We start from the raw sequence: 18,564 nt of genomic DNA, 5'->3' as shown, positions 1-18,564 counted from the left end.
CACCCCGACTCTTGGGGATGGAATGGAACGGGATATCCGACACTAAAGACTGATTCTCTTTCCCCTGTCACAAGCAGTCCAACTCAGCCATATTCCCCAGTTTCGAGGTTTAATCCCAAGTCTCATGACCGATTGGTATTTCTCTTTCATACCTGGCTCCTAGGAAGAAGTGCTCGCCTGAGATTTGCTGTCTCTTTGTAAGTCAAGCACTCCTGGCCTGGGAGGAAAATCAGGATTTGCTGAAGACACTCTAAAAGACTCAGGAAATAAAGGCAGAAAGCATCAAAAATCATTAAACACACAATGCAATCTTTTGGTTTTAAGCCACTGTGCAACACTTCTACATTTGTGGAACCGGCACTGTGAGGAGCAGGGAGAGCTTGTGCTTATGAATACAAGGTTGTCCAACACATGGAACTAAAGGGACTGTAAAAGCCTGGGTTCAGACAGCATTGTAGGCCAGACCTCAAGGTCTGGGCTTGAGATACTGCTTGAAGAGAAAGCACAAGAGTAATGAGATGAAAAAGGCAGATACCGCCTCATTTATCATTGAGGCAAAACCTGGGGGAAATAGGCAACAAGCTCCCCTCCACACCCATGGTCACTGTTCAGTAACAAGCAGCCAATTTAATCTATTAAAACCTAATCTTCATTCCCAACACAAAAACTACTCCACAAAGCAATCAAAGTCTTTTCTCTCCCCCTACACCCAGACTGCTGCAGAGCAGGGAGCTATAAATACCCCATGTCACAGGTACAGCTTATGGCACTCGAAGTTTACCCCTTTGTTAAACATCAGCCTCCTCCAGCCAAAGTAAAGTGAGGTGAGAAACTGAACGCAACGTTGGGCAATTCCTTCCCATGAGGCGGTGTTTAATCTTGTCTGAGCAGCATCGGATTGAAGAGCAGACGCGTTCGGAGTGACAGGGTCAGGAAGAAGTGAGGTTCCCAACGCATGTTATTTACAGAGACAGGCAAAGCAGCTTGGAAGCTGACAGCTTTTTCTGTTACTTACTCATTCACTTCAGCTTGACGCCTCTCTTCTTTATGCAGGTCTCCAGCCAAGAGTTCCTTGTTAAGTGCTCCAAGTGTATCTTTGAGGAAACCTGACCATGGTTTATGTAAGAGCTGTGGAAAATGTGGTTCTGCATGATTTGGTCAAGTCTTTAAATGCTTTGTATGTGCCCAATGATCATGGTTCAAATAAATACAACAGCACTGCTAACTCACCCCAGCACTGATCATCATACAGCGCAGAATCATCCATCACACAAGAACACAAAGCACCAGTTGTCCTAAAATCTCCCAGCTCTAAAAACGGATGGAGCTATCTAAGCAGTACCGATACCTGCGTTTGATGGACACAGGAGCAGAAGCAGCCTTATCAGCACAGGGGTAGCCTGGGAAACAGCATTCCTTGCCTTGAAGGACATGTCTTTTTGAACTTGACTGTGCAATTGAGCAGACTGGGGGAAGGAAGAGGCTTCAGAAGAAGATGGGTGGGCATAGTAGCGACTGGCCAAAACCAAGATACCTGGCTGCACCACCCCAGGTCTGACCCAGTATTTACCTCTATTATCCACCCAGAACTGCTGTATTTTGACATGCTTGAGCAGCTCAGTGTGTTACCTACCTGTGAGTGCAACCAGGATCCAGAGAATAGGCAGCTCTTTCACTTAGTGAGGCCAGAGGAGACCATGGAGCTGCTGCGAGGGCTGGAGCAGCTCTGCTCTGGAGCCAGGCTGAGAGAGCTGGGCTGGGGCAGCCTGGACAAGAGAAGGCTCCTGAAGGGGAGACCTGAGAGCAGCTCCAGTGCCTGAAGGGGCTGCAGGGAACCTGGAGAGGGGCTTGGGACAAGGGCCTGTGGGGCTTGAACCTGCCTGAGGGGAGACTGAGATGAGCTCTTGGGCAGAAGTTGTTCCCTGTCAGAGGATTGGAACTGGATGAACTTTAAGGTCCCTTCCATCCCCAAACCCTTCTGTGATTCTATGATGATCTGCCTTAGCCCAGTAAAGCACTCCCCAGGGTTCTTGCACACCACGGACATCCCCATAGAGTGCACTCTCCTGCTGAGATACTAAGTGCAGGTGTGAGGGTTTTCACCAAAACTCAATGCTCCAACAGCAAAGGTAGAAGCTCGGCAGCAACATCTGTGGTCCCCTTTCATATAGGGAAGGGTGCTTCAAAACTGGCTGTCACCAAATTATGTCATGGGGAAAACTGGAAGGAAAACCTTTGTTTTATTTCCACTGAGACAAGAGAATTTCTTCGCTCCTGTTTTCAGTGAGCATCAAGACCAAAGCCTTCCCTTTAGGAATGAAAGCAAATACTTAAAAACCAGCAAGCGTTCAGATGTTTTGCTGGGTCAGTTTAGAACAGTTTATTGTCAGGGAAGCGTTCTGGAATCAAAGTGGGCAGTATTATGAAACAGTGCTGTTAAGACGAGTAATGGTGAAAAGGTGGAAAATACCCATCACTTACCCCCACCACTTACCACACAGTCCTTCCTATTAATAGGAGGATCAAGCATCTTTTAGAGCACATCCCCATTTTCCAACTACGGCAAATAGTTCAGTCTTCTTTTTCATTTAGATGTCACTTTTGTACCACCGGGGAGAGAGATATTAAGTCATCAGTTCCTGTGATTTTGAAGCCTCTTCTTAATTCTTTTGAACTCAGCATGGCTTAGATAGGCAGAAGTGCATGGATGGGCTTGACAGCCTGTAGCCGCCACTACTCAGTTCCAAGGTCTCAGTGCAATATGCATCTCATATGTACCAAGGCTCTTAAGCCCTTAGAGTCAAAGGCTCTGCCTATGCCAGAACACTGGAGCTTCCACGAGGGTGAGAAAGGTTTTTAAACAAACACAAAACCACTCCCAGGGGTGTATCTGGACAACCCCTTCTTGCTAAATAAATATTCCAATAGGATTATTAATAGAGCATTATAGAGCATTAGTATCTGATTGCCATGGAAAAGAAAGGTTTATGTTGATTTATGGATATCATGATAGGGGGAAAAACCCTTTAAGTACTGATATTGGACTGGAGATCCAACTAGAGTTCCCATTTCATAGAATCCCAGACTGGTTTGTGTTGGAAGGGACCTCAAAGCTCACTCAGTTCCAACCCTGCCACAGGCGGGGACACCTTCCACTACAGCAGGCTGCTCCAAGCCCCGTCCAACCTGGCCCTGATCACTGGCAGGGATGGGGCAGACACCACTTCTTGGGGCTCTCAGTGCCTTCCAGTCAACCCCCCGCTTCCAATTTCTATACTGAGATGATGTTCTATGATATGGAATATGCCTTTGGGTAGCTAGGGTCAGCTGTGCTGACTGTGCTCCCTCCTGGCTTCTTGGGAAGAGCATGAGAGACTGAAAAGTCCTTGCTCAGGATAAACACCACTCAGCAACAACTAAAACATCAGGGTGTTATCAGCATCATTCTCCTACTAAATCCCAAACACAGCACTGTACCAGCTACTGGGAAGAAAATTAAGCCTATCCCAGCCCAAACCAGGATACTCCATTATGCTGGAGCCACCAAAATCCCAGAAGTAAACGAGCATCAGTATGACATGAGACTCTGGACCCAGCCTGTGCGCTCACTGATGCAGGCAGTCACATACAGCTTTCAGGAAGCATTCAAAACATAAGACAGGATTCAAGTGATTCCAAAAATCTTACAGGTTTTATAAAAACATTATTATACATTTCAAAAAGCCTTTTATCAATTAAACCTTACAAAACACTTAAAATGCCAATATTCTTTTAAAGACAGATTATCTGTATTTCAATATGTACAGGAAACAGTTTATATCAAAACTTGATGAAATAGAGGACAATCCATAATGTTCATACTAAGCCAGTTAGAAGTATGTACACTGACAAAAATAGGAATGTGTTAAGAAATTACTGGTTTTGCCTATAAAAATAGAAGAGAGATACTGCAAGTATCTCACCTGAAGACTCAAGAGTTTCCAGACATAGAAAGACTCAGAACACAGCTGGTTTACAATGGTAACCTAAAAACACTGATTAAAACCTCTTAAAATCAGAGAAACTACCCTATTGTTTTGAGTGAAGAAGAATGATGATGGAAAGTAAGAGGCAAGAAGGAAAAGAAGACAGAGTGGGAAAAAACCCTGAGGTAAGGCAGAAACATTCTTATTTCTTCCTACTTGCTGCTTCTTTGGCTTTTCGCTACTTTCAAGCTACCATAGAGGTTTGAAAGGAAATTTGTCTCAACAACTACATCATCAGCACATAGGTAATTATTCTGACAGAATACAAGTGACATAAACACAATAGCATAAATTGCTCTTTTTTTTTTCAGACTTCCCATTTCTGGCTCCATCCCTCTATTTTGCTTTTAATTCTAACACTAGACTGTTAGGAGGAGAGAACAGCCACCTGCATGTTGCTTCTCATCACCATTTCCCACATCTTCCTTTTTTTCTGGAGGGTTTTTTATAGACGAGTTCTTCAAAAGCCATGCTTTCATCTTCCACTTCATTTTCCAAGTCTCTATCATGCACAAAGCCTGTATTAAAAACAAGAAAGGAATGAAGTATGGAAAACCCCAACACCTTTTCCTCTTGACAGTATGCCAAGCTGTCATTGCTCTTTTATGTCGGCAATATAGCTTCATATATAATATATAATCATGTTTAAGAAGTATTTGGCTTAATATGACAAGTATTTAAGAGCTCTGCTAGGAAGCAGGGACTGCCAAGCCACTTGCTGCACTAGTAATTAATTTTTACATAGAAAACCTGTTGGAAACCTGTGTAATTTGAAAACATACCTTCTTCTTTTATCTGATGAGAATCCATTTTCTTCAGCCACTTATGAGCCTCATCAATGGTGGCAACCAGTTTGCTGGTGTGTTTGGTGATTGTTTCTTCAGCTGAAATGGAGCACAATTAACACTGGGTAAGAACTAGCCAAGAGATGGACAGCAGGTAAAAGCCAAGCACAAAACAAAGCTACTCAGAGCTGTCTTTGTGATGCTGCTGCAAAGCAAGAAGTCTCAGTCACCACTGATCTCACGTGCAGGGAAATTCGCTAGCGGGGATGAAGGTGCTGGATGTATTCCTCTCCATTACAATTAACCTTACTAGTGCTAGCAGAGGAGAAGCTCTGCATCCTTGTGTTGTCCCTTTTAAGGTACACCTGAAACTCCTGAAAATATCCTGGTTTATCTGTTTTGGGAGTATTAAAGTTCCTGGTTTTCATTAGGCAAGTCAAAAAACATTGCAACAAGATGCTGCAGCCTTTCATTAACTGCACCATCACGGACTTGAAACATGCTTGTTACAAAGTGAGGAAAAAATAACCTCAAAGGCAAATAATTGCTGTAAATGTATGTTCACCAAGTGGAAGAACAAGGTAATATTCATCAAGCAATTGTCATGACAAAATCAACTATTAATTAAGCTTACTACATCCATCATGTTCATCACTAGCGTGGTTCGCTGAGAAGAAAGCCAATTAAATAATAACCAAAACTTCATGGAATTCATCCCTGTGGTAAAGCTTTCCACTAGGAGTAAAGGTAAAGCTTACACATGAAGATCACAACCTAACGCTTAGGTACAAATTTACCATGGCTCACTAATCAGAGCTGATGAACATACCAAATATTACAGCTTTTCACTCCTGTCAGACATCACAGGCAAAGCGATAATGTGATGGGGTTGGTAGACTTCTACAACTAAAGCCAGTAACAATGTTTTGATTTAAGATGTCACTTTCCCACAGCAAATACTCCAAACAATTGTGCTCCTAAGCTGCTCAGTCATTCAATTCTGCTTGCAAAAATCAGCTTAGATTAATGCTTAAGTATATGGGTGAAAAAAAAGATACCCAAAATGTGTATCTCCTGAGTACCATATGGACTGAACACCAGGGTTGCCTTTGAGTGTCTGACAGCCCACAGATCTGGAGTCAAGTATCCACATCTGCTCAGCCCTAGCAAAATTACAAGTCCATGGGCAGACTAATCAGAGGTATCCTTCATCAAAGACTCCACGTGCTCCCAATGCTCTGCCCCTGCATACCCCAATTACTATGGCTGCAGAACAAAAGGAGTAGAGAACAGCAGAAAAAGAAGCAAAGATTACCTGGGCTAATGTAACACACTGGTGTAAGGCTGGATAAATTCAGAGCGCACGGCACATCTGCTCATGCAGGTAAAACTCACTTTACTAAAATTCATCACCACTCACTTGACTTGTACTATCCGATGGATTACTTTGTGTTTGGAAGAGGTTAGAATGTATTTGATATATTCAACTGTCTCAGTTCTTTTTTCCTCAGCTACCTGAAATACCTTTTTTTAACTCAGCCACCTGAAATACCTTTCTCTTGACCACATTAAGATCCTCAAATGGAGCTTTGCCAGGTCTAGAAGTTTGGCCACAAATGACACATCAAAGTTCCTACCTTTAGCCCAGGCTTTTCTCTCATAGATTTCCTCTACTGCATCTGAAATCTTCTTAATACTCTCTTTGACTTTTCTCTGGCGTAAGTTGGAACCTTCTTTATACGCCAAATGGCCTTGGGTGTAACTCTTTTCCACAATGGCCTCCACTACTTCCAGTCCATCACGTATTATTGGATCTATCTTCCTCCTGAAAAAGTCGGCGTAGTATTTGTAGGCAGCACTGTTACTCCTGTGTTCCTCTGTGTTTCTGTGCTCTATGTAAGCCTCACTGGCCACAGAACTCGCATCTCCTTCTGCATGCAGCTTTTCTTCTCCGCTGATCTCTGTTGGTATCACAGGTTCAGAAGTGTCTGCCTCCATGCTTTCTGACCGGCTGAAATAGCTCTCGTTGCTCTGGATAAACCGGACCCCGCAGAGGTCACACTGGGTTTGGTCGATATCTGCTTTTTTGAAGATCTCTGATAAAAATTCCTCCCCTTCCATTGCAACAGGCTCAGCTTTGGAGCAGGCCTTCCTCTTCCACTTCACACACAGGTAAATGATATGGAACACACGACGCAGCTGGCGCTGAGCAGATGCTTTCTGCTCCTGTTTCTGCTGCTTGCTGAGTGCAATGACTTCCAGGGGATCCTTCTGGTCCTCTAGGCAATGAACCCTTTCAAGCTCCTTTTCTAGCTCATCAGCGTACTCCGTCTTATCCAAAGAGGTCACAAACCTGTCGAGGTTTATGTTTTCGTACAGGATGCCCCGTATGGGTGGATGCCCCTGAGTGTACACAGAGTCCCACCTCCATCGGCAGTCCACCAAGTACTCTTCATCTCGCTCTGTCAGCAGCTCTTGCAGGCCCACAGCGATTTCTCTGACGTGTGTAGCATCACTCACTTGTTCCACAACCTTCAGCAACCTTTTAGGCACTTTAGAGGGAGAGTGCTGAGATTTCAGCATCGCCTTGATTTCAGGGAACTGGTGGTGTAAAAGGGATTTGTATTTCAAGATCTGCACCTGGTCAGCATTCAGTAGCATCACTAAGCACAGCACTACAGTCCGCTCAGCCTCCCCTGAAGTTATACAGTCAGGGTCCTCAAAAGCATCCAGAAGGACATTGAACCTTCCATGAACTCCACACAAAACCTCTGCCAGATAATAGAGATGAAACATGAACTTCTGTACAGCCACATAGGTGTCCTTTGGCCTGTACTCCTGTATAATAGAAAATGTGTCTCTAGGTTCTTTGTTACGGTCCTTGCTTTTGAACAAGAACTCCCAGTAATGAATGAGAGCAATGTAGCTCTTTGGAAAGCAGAGAGTAATGTTCTTGGAGAGACGCATCAGGACAGCGCAACAGAGAATATACTGGAATTCCAACAACATCACCGTGTTTCCTATGCTTGGAATCAGGTATCTCGTGCACTTCTTGACCAGGACATTCATAAACCGGAAAAAAAACCTTTTACAGTTTTCCGGGTTCTTGTGAACGTAGAATTGCTCCAGTGAGTTTTCAAGGAGGCGAATGAAGCACAAGTGTGTTCTTCCTCCATTCTCAGCATTTTTGTCAGGTAGCAACATACCATATCTGCCCTCTATTCCTTTGGCCTTTCCTCCTTGGCCTTTCCCCTTTGGGGAGTTTTTTGCTTTTGCCAAAGCAAGGTTGAGCTCTTTGTTATAATCATCCTCTTCCTTAAAAAGCAGTTTCTCAAACTCCTCAGGATACCCCGAGGATAAGATGAGGACTTGCATGATGTGTAGCCACAAGTCAGTCGATTCTCTTCTGGCTGCAGTCTCTTCATTTTTAAACTTAAACATGAGGTATGCCTTCAACATTGCTCTACAGGGTTTGGAAATAATGCTATTGACCTCCAGTATTTCTTTGCATGCCTTTGGGTTCTCAGACAGTATTCTCAAATGGAAATGGCTAGGAAAAAACATATCCAGGAGGGCTTTACACGATGCATATTTGTCAGCAGTCAAAACGTCTGCAAAGCCTTTGTACTGATTAAGGAGCTCTTTAGGGAAAACACACGCGGCTTCCAATAGCAGGCCATTTATTGCCACCAGGTGCATTTTACACTGAATTATTGTCTTTGCTTCATGGCGCAACAAGGGCTTATGGTAATCCTTACAGGCTTTATCTTCACAGTTCAAGCCAACAATGAACTTCATACAAATATCAGGGTAATGCTTGTTCACTAACTCATGGGTGATTGAGCACAACCTGCTTAACAAGTGCCACTTCAAAGCTGATTTTACCTCCTCTGTGCTTACTGAGAAGCCACCTTTTGTCTTCGTCTCTTTCAGACATGGTTTGCCTAACAAAAACCTGAGAATGGGCTCACCTTCATTTTGGGACACCAGACAACTGTCACCTGTTGGGACAATCCCAAAGTAGGCAAAGCATAACTTTACCATATCTTTCTCTGCATTGGTGGCTGCTTTCTTCAAACTCCTAACCAGATTCAGCAGAGCCATCAAGCCCCGTGTTGCCATAAAGAGGATGTTCTGGCAAGGAGCGCTGCAGCGAGATAACGCAAAGAGAGCTTCCACCGCACCAGCAGCATGATTCAGAGACAGGAACTGACAGTAGGCGCTGCTCAGCTTTGTGAAGTCTCCCTTCAGAACCCCCTGCAAGAATACAGCCTCAGCTATGCCTGACGTCTGCTTAGTTTGTTCATAAAGGTCGAGGGCTTCTTTAAGGATGAGCTCCATTCCCACCGGGTCCGATTCCGAACAGCGAGCGATACCGGCGCGAGCTGCGGCAAGCAAACACGATGCACGGAACTCTTTTATAGCCGTGAGGTTAGCTGCTTCCAGAGCAAAGCCGTGCTGCTTCATTAACTTGGCAGCTTCCTCCTCTCGACCTTCCCTTTTGAGTAAGTCTGCTGTTTGGCGCAGGCAGCCACGAGACTTCAAGAACTCGAGCTGATCCTCTACGTCAAGTTTTGAGAGGACTCGCATCATCTCCTCGGTTCTGTTCATACTCAGGTACTTCGCAGCTGCTTCCAGATACAACTGATTTGCCGTACAGGAGAGTTTGGAAACCATCTGTCCTTTTGTGTTCAACATCTCTTCATATCTGAAATAACAGATACATCAATTTACTACCACAGATGACTAGCCTAGGCAAAAAAAAACAAACACCATTTCAGTTTTAAAAAGCCCCTAAAGCATTAAACAAACAGTCACCATCCCTGGAGGTATTTAAAAGACCTGTAGATGGGGCACTTAGGGACATGGTTTAGTGGTGGCCTTGGCAGCGCTGGGTTAACAGTTGGACTCAACGATCTTAAAGGTCTTTTCCAACCTCAACCATTCTATGATGCTAGGAATAGCTGTCCCCAGAAGCTCTTTCTTCCAAAAGGCCAAGTATTTTAAGTGATGTCTGTCATGCAAGAAAAACAATCACATCATCTTAAAAGATCTACTGAAAAAATCGAGTTACAACGTAAGGCTGTCTGATGCAAGATCATGACAACTTCTGGTACAAAGAGGATCAAGAGGTTTTTACAGCATTAGGGGATCTTTCTCCACGCTGTCAAATCACTGTACAAATTATTCTAACCACATTTTGCCAGTGGCAACTTTCTCTTTATTAAAGTAAACCTCAAGCTAGAATGGTTGTTTACAGGAACAAAAGCCAGAATGAAATAAATGCAAATTTCAATGAATTCCCCAAGGCCAGTATAAATAATAGTCTGTAAAATTTACATAAACCACTCAGTTTAGAGGACTCTTTCAATTCGGTCACTCATACATATATACACTGTGCTGCTTATCGAGTGCCTGAGCAAAGCACCTGCTTGCATCTCTCAAAACAAGCACTTTAAACCACTCAGTTCTTATCACTGGCTGCTGTGAAATTATTAAGATATCCCCTAAGCCATTCTTGCAAGACTATTTTCTCCTGCATGCTGAGAATGAGTAATTTTTCTCCTGATGGGTGAGTAAATTATCATTAGCCTTTCATTATCATATTTTCATGACAAATGTGGGAGTGCAAATTTTGGTACCTTTGCTGATGAATTCATAGGAATGATTTGGGGAGGCTGATTTAAAACATGGTTATTTGGTGCCTCTAATGCTTGAATTTTTGGATCAAACTATCTTTACATACGAAACAAGCTTTAATCCTTCAAAAACCAGTTGTCATTATTAAAGGGCCATCACAAAGGATCTCAGCGAAGGTGCGCAACTACAGGCCTTGCTAGAATTCTAATTGGTGTATATATGCTTTAAAAGTATAATTTAGGTGGAATCAATGAGAGGTGCAGCCAATAAATGTACTCTTTATGCAAGAATGTGCTAACGAGGTCACAGGGCCGGTGCCAGATGCAAAGTCCTGTCAAAGGGATACTCATAAAATCAGTTTATCAAGCACATTGAGAGGCAGTTCTTAACTGCCCTAGGTGCCAGCACAGGGGAGATGGTATAGAAAAGTTCACCTTAGAGACTGGGAACAAGAATGTGTCAGACAGGCAGCCCAAGCTGCTCATTTCAATTACTGTTCTTTGCTCTCTACATAGATTTTGATAGACAAATAGTTCATTTGCCACAATGACCGCTGCATTATATACCATACATCTAATGGTATATACTGCCTAAGGGGCAGTAGGTGGCACTAAGCTAAATCTGTTACTATTTCAGTCTTAAAAGGGAAGTGGTTAATACTTCAAATCAATGTGTTTGTTGCATTTAACATAAGAACCTGGTTCAGAGGATTGGCTGCAGGAGAACTTACACAACTAGTAAATAGAGACTGGAAAAAAATCCCAGGAAAAGGAAGCTAGCCATTGCTCCACCTGTGGATGCAGTAGAATACTGCAGTAGAATGCAGTGGATGCTCCCACTGTGTTATCATTACCCAAGTGAGAATTCTGACCAAGTTAATTTGACTTCATACACGACAAAGACACCAGCCGAAACTCTTGTGACAATCTGAGGTGAGCCAACTGTGTCATCTGGAATTTGGAAATGGAAAAGAGAATTGTATTCCAATACCACCTTGGAAGACATACCTCTCAACTGCCTTTGCTGCTTCTTCATAGAGTTCTTCCTGACAATACATTTTAATTGCCAGATCAAACTCCTCAATTTGCTCATAACATTCGGATGCCTCTTTGTAGCACTGGCATTTCTGATAGTAAAGTGCAGCATCTTTCATCTGCAATGCAGAAGTCAATAATGAAACGGAAGTAGTCAAAACTACACAAATAGAATGAATTTACTAATTCCATCATGTAGGTGTCTCATGGAGAAACACACTTTAATAAAATGCAATTAAAGTATCCGAATGTAACCAAATACATATTAATGTAACCACCACTAAAACTGAACAGAAGCCTTCAAAATACCTGTGTCTGAAAAAAAAACCCAGAATGTAAAATTAAAGGTATTATACAGGATTTCCAAAGTACTTTTCATTCACTCAGCTCTGCCTGTTGTTAAAAAACACCACAGATGCTTCTATTGACTTGCAAATTACTCAGAATCATCTGTTGAAACAGTTATGGATGCAGAACTAACTTTGTTTCTGAAACTTTGCATATTTGGGAACAATCACTTCCCTTCCTTTCAGCAGAAATGCACTGCAAATAAAAACGTTAAATATCTCCTGCACTTGGAAAATCATTGTTAGCCCTTACAAGTCTCACGAGTCCATGGAGACAGCTGTAATCAGTGAAGTTGCACTATGGTCACAGTCCTGGATGAAGTAACAAGTTAGCTCTTCACAGGTGCATGAAATCAGTCACTATTAACTTTCGACTGCGAAGCAGAAGTGACTGGTGGTAACATTCGAGGAAAGCCAAAGAAATAGACCTCGACTGTGCATCCTTGTCCTCTTCATTCCTCTTCTGGCTATCCTGTGACAAGTGCTTTCCCTTGAGCAGTCCAGCTTAAAGACCTGGTTTAATTCAGCTACTACCATGTCACCGAAAAATACTATTACCCTGTGAGTAATAAGAGGGCAAAAAGGCTGTAGGAAAAGGAAAGGGATAAGGAGAGGATAGTTTAGAGGACTTCATACCTTTCCTAACTTTTTACACAGTTCTGCACAAAGCCGGAACTCCTTTGACTGAAACAGACATTTTAGTGATAATTTTGGTTCTCCACATTCCAAGTAAGTTTTAGCCAATGTCATATATTCCATCTGCTTTTCCCTGTGGAAAATAAAATCACTAATTACATCCAAATTACATTTAGGAACACATGATCTGGCACTGAATCCAACCAACACTGACATCATGCGCTCCTTTTCATACATACAGTGATGAGGTACAACCTTACAATCAGTTGCATTTTGGGCCGTCACTGTTGCATTTTGGGCTGTCACTGTTCTGTCCAGAAGCCTGTTCCAGAATCTCACTGCTCGGACAGTAAAAAGCTTTAAATTCTCAAACTTAGGTACACTTAGCGTGGTTCTATGCTGCTTCTCCTTTCTAGCTGAACTTGCTCCTTCTTCCTACCTGCTGTTTAGCCCCAGTGCCATTAAAGACAACAATCAAATTTGTTCCTAAGCCCATCCTTTCTGGTATCATTGCCAGACCAAGTCTGAATTCATCATCCTTCACACTGGAGTATCAGAACTGTACAGAGCATTTAATATTATAGAGCTCAAAGGAATCTTACCTACGCTTCGTACACTGGCAATAATACCTCCACTAAAGAAAGCCGCCACTTTCACAGCTTCATCATGACGTATGTTCTGTCAGTTTAAGATAACCCATTTCTTCTCCTCAGATTGTATCTAACTGACAAGCACCCCAGTTTACAGCCAGCTGAAGGTTTTTTCCAATCCCATCAACAAATTTTCTATGATCATGAAATTCTACGGCTATCCTACTTATAGCCAGGACCACTAATATAAAACAGGCAATTAAAAAAGGTAAACCTTTCATTTTATCCAGTAATAACACTTCTCCAGACCTTCCCCCTTCTCCCTTCAGTGCTACCTTGCTCTGCTCTAGTTATTCCTGCTATCACTGCTGGTTTTCAGCCTCCCCAGCATGAAAAGGAATTACTTCACTTACAGTCCTCCCCATGGAGTGTTTTCCTGTCTTATTTGAGACAAGTCCCAGGCAGTTTTTCAGCCTCTTCAGGAAACCGCAAACTTTCTCCCCTTTCAAACCCTTGAGTTGTTTTGCATGAACTAAATGATTCGTCTCAAAATCTGCCCCTTTGGTTCAGACCTAGCTCTGCTTATTTAATTCAGATTGAGTCTAACATGAATTTTACCTCAAAGCTCACTTTTTGTTAGCGGAAGCGATGTACTACACCATTCCTTCTTCTTTGTTAAGTGAATATACAGTGGGATTAACTGGAGTTGAGTGCTTCTGATGGCATATGCTCTTCTATATATGTCTAAGAATATAAAGCCTCTTGAGGCAATGCAAAACCTGTTGCTTTTCTCTCACATAACCAGTAAGTCCTTTCAAAGGCCACTTTTGCTTTGGACAGCCTATCGTGTACAACTGCTTTCAGTACTCCCCAAAGGGAGCAGTGCCCTAGATCCCGCTGGAGCTATGCCAGACTTCCCAATTTCTTGCATCTCTTTTGCAACCCACAGACACAGATGTGGAGACACCTCAGCTGCACGGCTCCCCAGTGTCTCCAGCGAGGTCCCACAACCACGGTGGGAGTCTCCCCATGAGGTCTCACTCATCCCTCTGCAGTGATGCTTACCTGGGGCTGCTTTTCTTGGAGTGCACTTTGAGAACAGCATCATGTGCCAGGGCCAGTTTTGACTTCTCGGCTGCTCCTCCCTTTTGGTAACATTTGGCTGCCACCTGGGGTGAAAGCATACACAGCGTTCACACCCCAGCATCCAGCCCGCGGCTTAGCACATAAAAGTAAGCCTCAATTTTAGTCACTGTGATGGAAAACAAAGACTAGCAGGGTGCCTGGAGGAAGAAAAAGGTGAAACACTGCAGCTTATTTGTAGGACAAAAAGAAAAGCTTTGAAGTCAGTCCACATGTGACCATCACCATTAGAGTTGTAATTAAAAGGCTTTACATGGAAGTAGTGAAAGCAACCCTCCTGGAAGGCTGACAGAAGAAACAGCACATGCAATCTGAATGATGTCCTCAGCCATTAATTGGGAAGTCACCAGGCATCTACCACATAAATTGTATTACTAATAGGAGAACCAATTCAAAGGTCAACCAAAAAGCATGGATCCTTTATTCATGCTTTTACCACACCAGGCCCTTTCTGTGATAAGCTAAAGAGAAACAGCAGAAGCTGCCATGCTCCTAGCAAGGTTTGTTTCCTTATCACCTCACTCATTCTGCAACGCCATTATTTCTCTAATCTACCCATTGATTTAGTATTTGCTTTTGTTCGGAAACTGCACACTGCAAACCACTCTTAGAACTGCCAAATTCACCAGATAATTTCTTCTTAATGTAGCAATGGTAAGCAAAGATGAGGGTTATAAAGGAAACAAAATAGCAGATAATATAGCTAATGCATTTCAGATTACAAGATGAGATTTTTCCAGCTGTGTGGTTCTTATCTAAACACTCTGCTGTCCATTTAGGAAATTGCCTTTTTTCCAAGGGGAGATAAAGACTGTACAGAGGCAGCTCACTGTTTTGATTTTTGCCTTGTTATAAATAACTGTTTTCCATCCAAAAAAACTCACGTTGCCATCAGCAAAAATGGAACCTTTCCTTCTGCCACCATCAAAAAGTGTCCAGAATATGATTTCATAGGATCACAGAGTATCTCAAATTGGAAGGGACTCATAAGGATCACTGAGGCCAACTCCCTGCTCCTCACAGGGAGGAGTAAGAGCATCATCAGACTCTTCTTTAACTCTGACAGATGTGGTGCTGTGACCACTTCCCTGGGGAGCCTGTTCCTGCAACTAAGCTCTCTATTAGTGAAGAACCATTTTCTGAAGTCCTATTTTAACTTTGCACATGGTTTAGAGTCACAAATTCCAGGCAATTCCAGTCGCTGCTAAGAATTGGGGTTTCAACCATCTTTCATTTGCACACATTAAAATGTTTTTCCCTTGCTGAAGTGCAGATTTCGGAGGAGTGAATTCAATATTACAGACAACAGGCTCGCTGTCCCTGCTTACTTCTTGCCATTTGTTAACAAGTAGTCTGTAGACACCTACGCAACTACAAAGCACAAACTGAGATAGGCTGCTACGAGCAAATGAAGGTTTAGAGACTAATTTTAGAGACAGAAAGGAAAAGCCCAGAATGTTTCAGAATAGGCAATAACCATTATTTCAGATAAACATTTGCTCCTACCTCCCAGAACTGATGTTTAGCGTAGTAGTCTCCTTGTGCAATCCATTCTTCTGGAGTTGAAGTCTTAGCAAACATGCTGTCGTCTAAGTCTAGAAGGTCAGGGGTAATTGCTTTGTGTTAGAATGAGGAACCCACAGAAACCACCTATCATGTCCCAAAACTATGAATTAACATTCCGTAATATTTCAAGCTCTGTGATTTGTGCTCACACCAGTAATGATAACCATATCAAACGAATGCTTTCATTTGATAAACCTCTCTTAGCTAGGATGCTTTTCTGTGAACAGCCTTCGCTCCTGTGCAGGTGTGATGCATGCACTCCTTCTGTTTGAACCAACTGAGCTCTGGTCCAGGCAGATGCTCATCAAGTAGGCCTTACTGAGGTAAATCCTGTTGTGTGAGATTATCAGTGAGAGCACAGCACCAAATCCAAAACAGCCAACAGTCTGGCTGCGGACTGGGCTGGCAGGCGGCTGAAACTGTATAAACACAGCAGACACCTGACTACAAACCAACCAGTTTATGCTATACATATCTCCAGCCATCAGGGTCCGTTGAGCTCTCCCTGCATAGCAGTGGATCTGGAGGTGATCTCCCCTTGATCAGCGGTGCTTCTCAAGGCTACCCCTCGAGGCTGAGAGATGCCCTACCTGACACCAGACATTGATGGCTTGGTAAGTGGCATTTTTGCATGCACGTAACATTTAAGATCTGTACAGTAAGCTTAAGCAAGTATCTTTGTATCCCAAACTATCTTTAAGTGTAGTAAATAGTACTGACCGCCAATCCATCTGTACTCATTAAATATTTCACATACCTAAATGGACTGGTTAGAACTCAAAAAGACCTAATTACTAGGTCAGATCTGCCTGAATGAACTCTGACTCTTCTCCCCTGACAGCAGGAAAATTCATACTAATGAATGCACAATGAAGTTACATATTAACATATATGATCAATCTTTAGAGCCAAAAGAAATCAGTGGATACTTGCAAGGGCTGTTATCCATGAGCACTGTTTGAGGGACCACGGAATTTAACCTTCTTTATTACACAGCCTCAGAGTAAAAAAGCATGAGCAGGCTGTTCTGTTTGACAGCCTCTTAAAGAAAGCTTTAGGATAACTTTACCTTTCTTTTCATCTGTTTTGACAACCTGAACAAATTCCCTTTGGATGAAATACTTAAAAGCTGGAGCCCGTTTATCACTGTCTTCATCGAAGATCCAAAGATTGACTCTGGCTCTTGTAATGGCAGTATACAACTGCTTCAGCTCTCCATTCAGCATCTGAAGCAGAACCGAACAAAAGGCAGCACACCAAATAAAATCAATTAAATGCCGGATGAGCTAAACCACTACAAAGAAATGTACTTTGCAGTTATAAGAAAACTGCACATATATATAATTAATAACCAAGAAGAAAGTATCTTCAAGGAAGTCTCAAGATTAAATATGTATTTTTTCCAATTATATAAGGAATTGTCCAGATAATTTGCATGAAAGTACAGCTACAGCAACTGAAGAAGCTGTAGGTGTGACAGTCCATTCTTCTCCTAAACACCTGCACACACAATTACTCATTCTTAAGACTGCATGGTAAAAAATATCTGACTCATTAAACTCTAAGAAGTTTCCTTAATTTTAAGGCAGTGAAACTGATCTGAAACCAGACTAAACCAATAACATCAGCAAGCTGATCTGCTATTTGCTTTTACCACAGCTGCTCTGTAAATACACCTGAAAGTCTCTTACCCATAGTTTTCCTTACCAAAATGCATTTGCAAAACACTTCATCTTTTACAATCAAGACTGTATTATACAAATATGAACAACTACCAAAAAAGCAAGCTCAGTAACACATGGAAATACAAGATGAAAGGATTTCTCGAAGAAATTCCACTACTTCTAAGACTTGAAACTGAGTTTATCTTTCCTAATCCCAGTCTCACAAAAAAACTCACCTTGTACATTTCTACATTAAAAGGAGTTCTTTTCTGCATACCAGCAGCATCCTCTAAAGGCATTTCGATTAGCAATTTGTTTCCTACTTGCACATCCAAACCAGGAGTATAAGAAGAAATTATCTTCCATTCTTTGCTAGCCTAAAATGTCAAGAGAATGAGGTTTACTTGTATGCACCAATCACTACTCCCCACAAATGCAAAGGATAAGGGTGAGACACTGGCACAGGGTGCCCAGAGAAGCTGTGGCTGCCCCATCCCTGGCAGTGCTCAAGGCCAGGTTGGACACAGGGGCTTGGAGCAAGCTGCTCCAGTGGAAGGGGTCCCTGCCCGTGGCAGGGGTTGGAACTGGAGGAGCTTTAAGGTCCCTTCAACCCAAACCAGTCTGGGGTTCTGGGATTGTGGGATGTGATTGATGAATTCACCCCTACAACTGAAGAAGGCTCAGAGGAGATGAGCGGGGGGAAAGTTACCTCTGGGAAGAATGTAAAAAACAATCAATTTTCCAAGAAAGCTGAACTTCATCCCAAAGCAAACAGGGCTGGAGGGTAACCTTTTCTTGAGGTACATGTCTGCACCAGGCTGTTATCAAGCCCAAAAAATGACTTTCCTTGAAATAGCTAGAAGAGAGTAACGTCACCCTGAGCCACCCAAACCAACCTGGGGGGAAGTGAACACATGGCTCAGCCCAAGAGTGGGTAAAAACTGAGCAGCAAACCATACTAATGTGGAAGAGGGCAACTGGCTTGAGGTGGCTCCAAGCTACGTATTACTTATCCGAGGCCATTCTGCGGGTGATGATCTCCACTATAGACTGTGAGACATTCCTAAGTTTCCTGACAACTCTTGAGCTAAACCAGAATGAGTCTTCTGGAGCTAAGTTGTGGATGGCTACAAA

The 18,564-nt window shown here is 42.8% G+C and overlaps 1 protein-coding gene across 1 annotated transcript in view; it reads right to left on the bottom strand.

Annotated features, from left to right (window-relative positions):
* Positions 1-3,672: 3,672 nt before the first annotated feature.
* TRANK1 (tetratricopeptide repeat and ankyrin repeat containing 1) overlaps positions 3,673-18,564 on the bottom strand; it is a 39,211-nt gene continuing 24,319 nt past the window's right edge. The window contains exons 16-24 of the mRNA XM_065665395.1: positions 17,667-17,807; positions 16,836-16,992; positions 15,707-15,795; positions 14,123-14,226; positions 12,468-12,600; positions 11,458-11,603; positions 6,448-9,518; positions 4,808-4,909; positions 3,673-4,543 (exon numbers count right to left, since the gene is read on the bottom strand). Coding sequence (XP_065521467.1) covers positions 4,431-4,543; positions 4,808-4,909; positions 6,448-9,518; positions 11,458-11,603; positions 12,468-12,600; positions 14,123-14,226; positions 15,707-15,795; positions 16,836-16,992; positions 17,667-17,807 — 4,056 coding nt within the window. The 3' untranslated portion in view covers positions 3,673-4,430. The remainder of the gene's footprint in view (positions 4,544-4,807; positions 4,910-6,447; positions 9,519-11,457; positions 11,604-12,467; positions 12,601-14,122; positions 14,227-15,706; positions 15,796-16,835; positions 16,993-17,666; positions 17,808-18,564) is intronic.

The sequence above is a fragment of the Lathamus discolor genome, chromosome 2 (genome assembly GCF_037157495.1).
Source record: "Lathamus discolor isolate bLatDis1 chromosome 2, bLatDis1.hap1, whole genome shotgun sequence".
In the NCBI taxonomy this organism is placed as follows: Eukaryota; Metazoa; Chordata; class Aves; order Psittaciformes; family Psittacidae; genus Lathamus; species Lathamus discolor.
This window is presented reverse-complemented; position numbering and strand designations above follow the sequence as displayed.